General features: G+C 36.3%; 1 protein-coding gene across 1 annotated transcript in view; it reads left to right on the top strand.

Annotated features, from left to right (window-relative positions):
- The first annotated feature begins 4,585 nt into the window (after positions 1-4,585).
- The window catches only part of LOC144974824 (uncharacterized), a 13,561-nt gene continuing 5,919 nt past the window's right edge, over positions 4,586-12,227 (top strand). Inside the window, exon 1 of the mRNA XM_078918147.1 lies at positions 4,586-4,814. Coding sequence (XP_078774273.1) covers positions 4,710-4,814 — 105 coding nt within the window. The 5' untranslated portion in view covers positions 4,586-4,709. The remainder of the gene's footprint in view (positions 4,815-12,227) is intronic.

Below are 12,227 nucleotides of genomic sequence, written 5' to 3'. Positions count from 1 at the left end.
GAGAGAGAAGAGAGAGAAAAAGAGGAAGATAAGTATAAAAAGAGAGAAATAGGGAGTATGTGAGAGAGAGAGAGAGACAGAGAGAGAGAGAGAGAGAGAGAGAGATTGAGAGAGAGGAAGAGAAAGACGAGAAAAGAGAGAGGGAGTTATAAGAAGAAATGAAGGGGAAAGAGAGGAGGACGAGTGAGAATAAGAGAGAAAGAGAGAGAGAGAGAGAGAGAGAGAGAGAGAGAGAGAGATAGAGAGAGGCCGGGGGGGGGGGAGGGAAGGAGGGAGGGAGAGAAATAACTGCGATATGACTCAATGACTCCTCAGTCACAAAGCGTTTACATCTTTCTCCAAAAGAAAATCATTATTATATGTATTAAAATTGGACCATACTTGATAAGAGTTAAATAATTTTGATTTTGAAAAATATAATATTTATCTGTCCAAGGCAATTTATTATACGTTATGTGTGAGGGAATATATATATATATATATATATATATATATATATATATATATATATATATATATATATATATATATATATAATATATATATATATACTCAAAAAATTAAGGTCTTTCAATGTGAACAGAAGGACCATGATACAAATCTACAAGTCATTAATATTGAGTATCGTTTCGTTTGGCATCACAACGTGGTATAGAAGCTTTGGAACAAAAGAAAAATCCAAACTACATAGAACCCTCAGAGAGTCTTCAAAAATAATTAACACCGACCTTAGAAGCCTTGACACAACTTATATTAATGCAGTTGAGAAGAAAGCTTTTAACATTATCAACGAAAAGAGGCATCCGCTGAGCGAAAAATTCCAACTTCTGCGCTCCGGAAGACGGTATCTAGAAGCAAAATGTAGGACGAATCGACATAAGGCATCCTTCATTCCAACCGCCTTAAAATTAATTAACAAATCTTCTGTGAAAAAATGAGACAACCAATGAAAATAACGAGCAGCAGTGGCGTGAATCATCATCATCGACATTGCCGCCGTCGTCATCATCATCATCATCATCATCATCATCGTCATCATCATCATCATCATCATCATCATCATCATCATTATCGTAGTCATCATCATCATCGCCATCATCATCATCATCGTTATCATCATCATCATCGTTATCATCATCATCATCATCATCATCGTCATCATCATCATCATCATCATCATCATCATCAACATCATCATTATCATCATCATCATCATCATCATCATCATCATCATCATCATCATCATCATCATCACAATCATTGCCATCTTCTTCTTAATATAAGACACTATATTTATAATATGGTTATCTGCTGTCCCAGGAAATATATCGTATCGTTCTGTCTGTCTGTCTGTTTGTGTGTATGTATGTATGTATGTATGTATGTATGTATGTATGAATGTATGTATGTATGTATGTATGTATGTATGTATGTATGTATGTATGTATGTATGTATGTATGTATGTATGCATGTATGTATGTATGTACGCTCATTTCTTTTGTATACATGTGTAGAAACAATGTGCAAGCGTGTATGTTCGTGTATGGTTCTGTCTGTAATGTAAACGTGTTGATGCTCATACCATGAACCAAACTGAGCATTGTTTACCTCACATGAATTGCCTTTAATTTGGACAATAAAGATTATTATTATTATTATTATTATTATTATTATTATTATTATTATTATTATTATTATTATTATTATTATTAATAATAATAATAATAATAATAATAATAATAATAATAATAATAATAATAATAATAATAATAATACTTAAACTATCGCACAATACACACAATGCACTTTACAGGGCGCTCTGGCCAACAACACTTTTCTTTTCAACAGAGACAATTCTGTTTTTGTCATGGGTATTCCTGTTATAATTGAGTATGATGAGAATAAGTGAGTAAAGAGTCCCACATTGGGACTCCACGCGCAGCCTTCGTCAATTCATAGCCTGACACTGACCAAAAAATGGCGTCAAAAGATAAGTCGATGATTACAAAAGAGAACAAATCGTGATGAGTTGTATTCAATAGTTCAACCAATAGGGGTTATATATTTTTCATCGGTCACTGCTAATGACAATCCATAACGCAGTGTACTTATATATACATGACGTCAAAAGACAAGTCCTAATGTCACGCTATAAGTATAGGAAGTCTAACCCCCAAGTCGGGACCTAGGTCATAAGTAGAGTATCACACAACTAGATTAAAAAGAACCGATATTTGGCTCACAGTGACGTTAACATTAATCGGTCTCACTTTCTTTCCTTGAGAATGTTGCTATTCAGCCCTTTTTCTGCGACTTAAAGTTAACTCCTACATGATGACGTAATAACTTTGACTATTTAACTTAATATGGCCACAGACCTAACTGTTTTTACGTTATAACTCGTCCTTCATAAAAGGTGCGATAAATGAATTTCAACCAAATTCTGATACCGTTTTGATCATGATATTATATTATTATAACATTGCAAAATATGATTGTGATACAATTAAACAATATCTGTTTTGTAAAGAACTGAATGTCTTTCTGTTAAATTTTAAAGGAACTCCCTGCCCCTCATAGATTATGAGCGACACTGATTATACGAAAAGGTCTGTTCAAAAGGCAAAATACTCCACGAAAACCCTTTAACAATAATGGAAATTGATTCGTCATCAAATGATCTTTATATTAGTCAATTCTGACAACGGAATATTTTTCATGTATTAACGTTCGGTAATTAAGTCATCAACTCGGCAATCTTAAGGATTGAATTTTTTTTTAAAAATAGACTTCAAACAGCAATAATAATGCAGCTACCAACGTGCGCGCCAATCGTTAGCGCCTACAACTGCTCCACTCTGTTGAGATTAGAACGTACCAATTTTCCTATTGAGGTGTTGGGCCATTTTGTCTCTGCCTAAATTGAATGGTCATTTCGTGACCTCTTGGTGCTATTGAAATAGATGCCTTTTCTATTCTTATCTTATTGTATCAACATACAGAGAATAGACTTTGAATATTACATAAGACATTGTATATTTTATCAAAATCAGGCGAGTGATTATTGATACAAGTTCCATGTATGGATCATTTCGGCATTTTTAATAATCTTTGTAACTTGTACAATGATAATTAAGACATTTTGATCTTAACTTTCTGGTAACAGGCATGTAACTGTCAAAGGGAAGGGACGAGCTAATTGGCAGACACCGCTCGGATCATCAATCATAATCAACACTACTTGAAATAATTCTATTGCTGGACTCCTCAGGGTCTTATTTGAGAAATGTTTTATATGAAGCTGAGCAGCTAATGTCGCAGTCAAAATATGACCCAGACAATTAGATGCAAATGACCCGAACTATGCTGCGATTGTATGGAACTGTGTATTTCGTACACCAGTGAACTGAATACACAGCGATGCATTCCCTACATACAACATTTGATGCGTGATGGAATGTTTATGAGTATGTGCTTTTTGCAACCTAACAACCGTATTTTAATGTTTATTTTTTTCCATAAATGGCTAAGGAAAGAGATCGATCGAAGATAGGAACACGTGTTTTACCGCGTGTTGCCAGTCTCTTTGTTTTGACGACGACATTAGCTGCTCAGCTTCATACTAAAAGTGAAAAATCGGGAAATTTTGAAAACCATGACAAAAACTTTCACGTTTCATTTTTAAATGATCTTGAATCCATCCGTAAATATTTGGTGTCAGCATGGTGAAACAACAGCCCAAACAATAAAATCAGTCATGCTCACAAAAAAAAAAAATTAATGACATTGGCAAAAGAATAACCTATAATATTGTGTTAGTTATGATATGACAAATTAAGTTTGTTGTTTTTGAACAGCTCTAGTAACATACACGACAATGCCACGTCTTTTTTCAATGATATGTTTCAATCATTTTTTAAAACATACGTATCAATTCTATTTCAAATCTTAGAGAATTAAGTAAACTGTTGCGTTTAATATGACGCCAAGTATATTACTATTCTTTCTAAAAATCTTAATATGAGGCTTTTTAACGATCTTGCAAATAAACAAAAGGGTCAACTTTAACAATCGAATTTAGCTGACTAAGTAAGTTATCAAATATTGGACAGTTGTAAGATTTTTACCATGATGCGAGTCACTTTTAAATCAAACCCTAAACACGTAGCCGTCGGGAAAGAAAGACCAGATTGTTCCAATTATAATATTTTTGTTTCATCTTGACATTGTTTGTAGTTACGTGGAAACAATGAAGTAATGTAACTTAAGATTTAATTTCATCATTATTGTTAAAGTATACTGTGTGCAACAGGTTGCGGTTATTGATCAATCAGGCATGCTAATTTTTGCGATATATCAATTACCAACCCTTTATAGACGAAGATCGAAATTTAGTCTAACATTATAGCACGCAATCAATCTATCCGATTTCAATAAGAGAACAGTAAAAGCAATGCGACCATTGGCTACCAATGCGACCCGGGTCACATCAATCACGCATCTTGGTTAAAATATACCTACAGTGATAACTGGATAAATAGTTGGGAATAAAATTGTCAAAACAGTAAACAAGTTTTATCTTGCCCTAAAAGGGTTAATAAAATTACTGATACTGTTCAGTCTTTTCAAGATTGTCCAAAACAGTTCAGTCATAATTTGTCATTGGTTGCGCTAAGATTTAGAGACCGAACTTGCAAACGTGTTGAATATGAAAGCCTTATTCACTTTGTTGACTTTTTTGACAATTTGTGGGATTGTCCACAATGCTCAACAAACTACTCCAGCGAACCAGGATACTTCTTCATTTCCCGAGGTGATAATGGATTATTGCATGGTTGTGAAATGTTACTGTTGCGGTTTAGTCTTAAGAATTAGTATTAGTAATAGTAGTAGTAGTAGTAGTAGTAGTAGTAGTAGTAGTAGTAGTAGTAGTAGTAGTAGTAGTAGTAGTAGTAGTATAGTAGTAGTAGTAGTAGTATAGTAGTAGTAGTAGTAGTGTGTGGTAGAATTAGTAGTATAGTAGTATTAGTAGTAATTAGTAGTAGTAGTAGTAGTATTAGTAGTAGTAGTAGTAGTAGTAGTAGTAGTAGTAGTAGTAGTAGTAGTAGTAGTAGTAGTAGTAGTAGTAATAGATCTTTATTGTCCATAAATATGGCAATTTGTCATTTAGTTACAATGGTTTTAACGTTATATGATAACTATAACATTGAACAGATATTTCACTCCTACTTATTATCTCCCTCTCTCTCTCTCTCTCTCTCTCTCTCTCTCTCTCTCTCTCTCTCTCTCTCTCTCTCTCTCTCTCTATTTCTTTCTTTCTTACTTTCTTTCACGCGTGCGATATACATAACATAAACAGATTCATTTCGTTTTCAATTTGCTACAATTGTGGCAATTCGACACCAAATATTATCATTATTATCAATTGGTCAATTAATCTAACATTAAATAAACTAATCAGTCAATCAATCAACACTTCAGTCCTTGATTTTGCTGTGCCATATGAAATATTCAACATTTTTATTGCTGATGGAACGAACGTTGATTTGTACTTGTTAGTTCTACATTTAATCTGACAAAACCTTCTCCCAGATGGTAAAAGATTAAATTCACGGGTTAAATTATGTTCTTTATTGTTGGTAATTGCGAATGCTTTCCTTTCTATTGCTTTTCCATGAATTCTATACTCCGTCAAGAGGATGGTTTATTATTTTTGCTGCCTCTTTGATAGATTTTGAAATTTTTGATTTATCTTAAGTCGGCATCCGCAAAACCATATGGTGCAGTCAAACGCAATTACACTTTTAATCAATGAGTCAAAAACTCTTAACATAGTTTTCTTCCCTACTTGACATGTCTCAATTTCCTTAGGATGTATAATCTTTTGTCATCTTTCTTAGATATTATATATAGATATAATTATCTTTGTAGGATTGACTACAAAGTAGAAACACTGGTTTTTAAATGCCTTCACGGATCTGCTCCAAATTACCTTAATGAACTTATTGAATTGAAATCTCCTGTTTAATTCTAGACATAATAATACTGCGCACTTATATAGTGCCAACATCTCATGCAATATGAGCTCGAGGCGCTTTACAAAAACAATATACATTATATATATATATATATATATATATATATATATATATATATATATATATATCATCATCATCATCATCAAGTGCCAGGCCTGTTGCAGACATCGGCGATCATGTCCCTCCATCCATATCTGTCCTCATATCTTCTCAATAGCTCGATTCCTGTTCCACCAATCCATCCGTTCAGATTGTCAATGTACTCTATCCTCTGTCTCTCTCTTCTTTTCTTCCCAGCAACTTAAGCTGTGAGTACAATTTTTCAATTCCGTTTTTTCTGTAAATATGTCCGAGAGATTTTAACTGTCTTTTTCTGATGGTATTTGGCAAAGTTGGTCGTACTCTAATTTCTTTTAATACCTCCTCGTTTTTTAAATTTTATCTTTCTATGAGATTCTAAGAATGCGTCTATAAAACCAAATTCGGCTGCAGTTATTCTACGTTCATCTTCCAACACTCGCTGCCATAAAGAAGCACAGACCACACGTATGATTTCATTACCCGGAGTTTTGTTGCCATCTCAATGTTGTGGTTGTTCATGATTTGCTTTAATTGAGTATATGTGTTCTTTGCTAAAGCAATTTTTTTTTAATTTCATGGGTGAATCTACCATCAGATGTAATAATGTATCTCAGATATGTAAAACTTTCAACTCTCCTGATCTCTTCGTTTTTATAGGATAATTTGCAGGGTGATTTAACATTATTTCTGCTCAAAATCATACATTCTAGGGTTTTTTTTCACATTGAGTTCTAACCCGATGTCTTCGCTGTGTTTGGCCACATTGTCGAGTAGTTCTTGTAACTCTTTTTCTGATTCTGCGATTAGAGCAGTGTCATCCGCATATCTTAGATTGTTGATGATATGTCCCCCTATATTAACTCCTGCCTTCAGTTGTATTTTACGTAGAATGAACTCGCCTTTAGATGTTTAAAAGGTCAAGAGATAGGACACATCATTGCCTCACACCTCGCTGTATGTGTGTGTACTCGCTGACCTCACTATCATTTCGAGCAGCCGCTTTTTGCTCCCAGTAAATATTTCTAACGAGTCGAATGTCTTTGCCATCTATATCCACTTTCTGGAGAATGTCAATAACTATTTCATGTTTTACGCGGTCAAAGGCCTTTTTGTAATCAATCAAACATATATACACATCTTTTTGCATTTCAAGATAGCGATCTATTAATGTTGTTAATGTGAAAATAGCATTTCTTGTCCCACGATCTGGCACAAATCATAATTTAGGATTACTGATTTCTGATCTGATCTTATTCCTCTTTCTCTCCATCAAGATACGAAGCAAGATTTTTGTTATTTGACTCATTAAACTGATTGTTCTATGAAGTCCATATTCGTTGGCTCCCGGTTTCTTTGGTAACATTATGAATATTGATTTGCTCATTTATCTGGGTATCTCCCCAGAATCGTAATTTAAATTCACCATTTCAGTTAATCTATCAATTCCCCAATCTCCAAGTGCTTCAATCAATTCTACATGAATATTGTCAGGTCCAGGTGCTTTCCCCCTATTCATCATTCTGAGTGCATTCTCTACTTTAGCTTTTAAGATAGGTGGTCCTTCTATGGAGTTATGTATTTGCGGTTTGTTCCCTCTTTCATCATGGAACAACTCCTCGATGTATTCCGACCAACGTTGTAATATGCTGTTTATCTATATATATACATATATATATATATATATATATATATATATATATATATATAATTAAACAATGACTATAGCTATTAGATACAAACATATTCAATATTTAAAACGCCATCAACGCAGAGATAAATTTATAATCAAGCGAAAAAAATATTTTCTAAAGTAATATTATGTCTTTACCTGCTTTTGAATGCCTCCAGGGATTCTGAGTTTCTAATCTCAAAAGGTAATTTATTCAAAATGGAGGGGCCAGATGATGAAAAAGCTATTTTACCTGCATTTAATTTGTTCTGGAGAGTACGTAACAAGAGCGCATCTGAGGCTGATCGTAAGTTCCAAACAGGAGATTTCAATTCAATAAGTTCATTGAGGTAATTTGGAGCAGATCCATGGAGGCACTTTAAAACCAGTGTTGCTACTTTGTAGTCAATCCTACAAACTATGGGCAGCCAATGCAGGTCTAAAAGAAGAGTGGAAGCTTCATGCGACTTCTGTTTCCCTAAAACTAATCTAGCTGCATTGTTCTGAATGACTTGCAATCTTTTTAAGTTTTCATTTGATATACCCGACAAATTGAATTGCAGTAGTCAAGTTTCAAAAATATTAATGAAGATATAAGTTTTTATCATATTTCTTTTGATATAAATTTCCGAATGTAACTGATTTTGTTTAACTCAAATAATAGTTTCTTTCTCATAGAGCTGACCTGGCATACCATTGTAAGATCGCTGTCAAGCAACACTCCAATGTTTTTTAGCTCGTTAACGAAATTTATAGAGCATCCATTTACATCCATTCCCCCTTCACACGCGTTTTCCCTTATTCTCTCACTGCCAACCAACATAATTTCCGTCTTTTCATCATTCATTCTCAAACAATTTACTTCCATCCATGCCTTGACGTCTTCAATGCATTTTTCAGATTTTTGTTTCTTGCTCGATAAATGATTAATAATACTTTAGTCATAAATGTGAGTGTCATCTGCATAGAAGTGGCGGATTAAGCAGTGAGAGTTTATCGTATCCGCAAGTGGAAAAGTATACCGAGTGAAGAAGTAGAAATGGAGCATTGAGTATCTGTATAGCGCAATACCCACTATAAGCGCTCAATGCGTTTTACAAGGGGACCAAGCCAACAGCAAGACTAAACATGTAAGACAACACATGACGGACAGCGCTGTTAAAGAACCATGTACTTATTTTGTACATGTAAACAGGTCAGAGGACTCAAATTAATTTGTGCCCCCCAGAGCCGGACTCAAACCAGGAATCTACAGGTCCAAAGTTCAGGAATTGGACCAAGCTACTTTCTGATATACACCAATGACGTTCCAGACCGAACAACATTTAATGTCTATGTATTTGCCGATGATGCACTGTTGTACAGATATATTCGTACCGAAGAAGATTGCAAAGCCTTGGCAACGATCTGTCCAGACTACAAGATTAGGAATAGAAATGGTAAATGGAAATTAATACAAAATGCCACACGATATCCATAATTAACATAAGAAAGGCTTCAACTATAACCTCTGTTGTAGATTCGGATCACAAAAGAGACAAATGAGACTTTACTTTGAACATTCTTTCTAAAGCTTTAATCAACTTTTAACACAAGCAGGCATCTATAACAAAAAGAGAAAAACAAAACGTTAGATGTACAAGACACCAAATGTAACCAAAATCACCACATTCTCCGCGGCTTTAAATTCAAACCAGGTGTATCATTATTTGGGTCCACTTCTTAAATTATAACTTCTCGTTCTAATGAAGTGAGTCTTGGCAGGTTTTATGACCGGTTCAGGCAGAGAACGAGTTTCTGGCAAAGAAACAGAATCGGGTGGATTGTCAGACACAAGGTTGGTAACATCGGGTGTTTGACCTGGAGCAGTGACGACATCGGGCTCCAGAGTCAACTTTGTCTGATTATCAGGGGTTAGATCAGAAGCTTTAGCACCACCCGGTGTACCAACTGACGTGGGTTCAATCTGCCTTTCATTTCCAACAGGAGCTAGATGCCTTAAGGAAACAGTTGATTCTTTGCCATCTGGTAAACGGACATGAGCGTATTGTGAGTTCGCTTCGAGTAGATCAACTTCATCCACAATCGGGTCATACTATGATGTTCGTATATGGCGTCTGAGGTAAACAGGCCCAGGCGATAGGAGCCATGAGGGCAAGGAGCTGCCATTAGTAGAGCGACGAGTATACTGGAACATGCGTTCATGCAGTGTAGCATTTGTTTCAGTGCAGAGAAGCGAACGAACAGAGTGCAGAGAGTCCTGTAGAACCAGTTCCCCCTGGTTGATAGACAGTCCTTTGGATTTGAGAGAGAGAGAGTGATTGCTTTCCATATTGTGTTGTTTCTCGGTCCACTTGCCCATTCCCTCTAGGGTTATCTGGAGTTGATCGGCTAGTTGCTATTCCTTTTTCCTGGAGAAATGACTTCAATTCCTCTGACATAAATTGAGGACCTCTATCAGAATGTACGTAGTGAGGCATGCCAAATATTGAAAACATTTGGTTTAAGCAGTAAATTACAGTGGTTGTAGTCATGTCGGCACATGGGAAGGCAAATGGGAATATTCATCAATCAGAGTTAATAAGTATCTATTCCTAGTAGAGGTAGGCAGTGGCCCTTTAAAGTCAATACTAAGCCTTTCCATTGGCTGGGTAGATTTGATAAGGTTGGGCATATGTTTTGGTTTGTAAAATCTAGGTTTGATTTCAGAGCAGACTGGACATCCAGATGTCATTTTCTTTACATCCTCAACACTGTAAGGTAAGTTCTTTGCTCGTACAAAGTGAATCATTCTGGTCACTCCTGGGTGACTGGGGGCTTCATGAAGGTGTTTTAAATGATCACAAGAAGCAACACTGCATGTAGCTCGAGAGAGTGCGTCAGCAGCATGGTTTTCTGGCCCGGGACGGTAGATTACATCGTAGTCGTAACAAGACAGTTCAATTTTCCACCTTTGAATTTTGTCATTTTTAACTTTTCCTTTTTGCTTTGAATCGTATATGAAAGCCACAGACTTTTGATCCGTAACAAGTTTGAAGTGAGTATTGATTAGGAAGTGACGCCACTTTCTGATTGCTTCCACAATTGCGTAAGCCTCCTTTTCGACCGAAGAGTGGTGTTTCTCACTTGACGAGAGTGTTCGGGAGAAGAAGGCAACAGGGCGACCCTCCTGGTTGAGAGTAGCTGAAATAGCTATGTCTGATGCATAGGACTCTACGGTAAGAGGAAGCTGAGGATCTACAGTTACCAGGACCGCTGTCTCGAGTTCCTCCTTTAGATTGTCAAAGGCCTGAAGTACTTCAGGTGGAGATGGGAATGTGGTATGATTATTCCGTAAATGAATTTTATCAGAGAAGTGGGATATCCAGGGGGAATAATAAGCGAACATGCCATAGGCCCTTTTCTGAGCTTTGAGTGGTGTAGGAGGCTCCATTTGGCGAAGTGGTGTTAGTCTCGAGGGATCAGGTCGTATTTCCCCTTTTGAAATCATGTAGCCAGTAACATCAATGTGGTCAACACCTATCACGTTCTTGGATTCATTGAAAGTCAGTCCGTGTTTTTGAGCAACTTCTCTGAAGCGTTTTACATTAAAATTATGCTCACACCAGTCGTCTCCACACACAGTTACGTTGTCCAAGTAAGCAAAGGAAGCGGAGAGATCTTCTTGTTTAATAGTGGTGTCGATCGTCCTTTGGAATGCGGCAACACCGTTAGTTACACCGAAGGGGATTCTTTTGAAGTGATATAGGTTGCCACACGCCTCGAAAGCAGTATATTCCATGTCACTTTCTTTGATAGGTATCTGGTGGTAAGCGCTTTTCAGATCAAAGGTACTGTAATACCTATACTTAGAGATAGACTCTGCCATCTTATCCAGCCTTGGTAAAGGGTACGCATCAAGTAGAGTATATTTATTGATAGTTTGACTATGGTCAATAACTAGTCTCCTTTTGTGTCTTTCTCCACTCGTAACCAACACTTGAGCCCTCCATGGTGACGATGAAGGCTCGATGATACCCTCCTTGAGGAACTTCTGCACCTCTGACTCGATGAAAAGTTCGTCCAACTCTGAATGACGGCGTGACTTAGTGGCGATAGGTCTACAGTCTTCAATTAGATTCTCAAACAGAGAAGGAGCTTCAACATTGGCCGCTGCTACTCCAAGGATATTCAGTGGGTTTTGAGATCCATCGAACGGGAAGCAGACTTCAGAGTGCTTACCTAAAAAATCATGACCTAAGATAATGTCAGCACAGAGATCAGGCAGGAGTGAAAGCTTTTGCGTATACATTCTCTTTTTATAGGAAAGAGGCACTATACAATGGCCCTGCGTCTTTTTGGTGAGACTTGTCGACGCCATGTTAATGCTACATGAAGAAGGGGTTACTTTCCAGCAGTTTTCTTTAGCGATACTAGAGTTAATGTAACTTTCAGAGCT

This window comes from Berghia stephanieae, chromosome 6 (assembly GCF_034508935.2).
Source record: "Berghia stephanieae isolate SIO BIC M18660-M18661 chromosome 6, UCSD_Bste_1.3, whole genome shotgun sequence".
NCBI classification, from domain to species: domain Eukaryota; kingdom Metazoa; phylum Mollusca; class Gastropoda; order Nudibranchia; family Aeolidiidae; genus Berghia; species Berghia stephanieae.
This window is presented reverse-complemented; position numbering and strand designations above follow the sequence as displayed.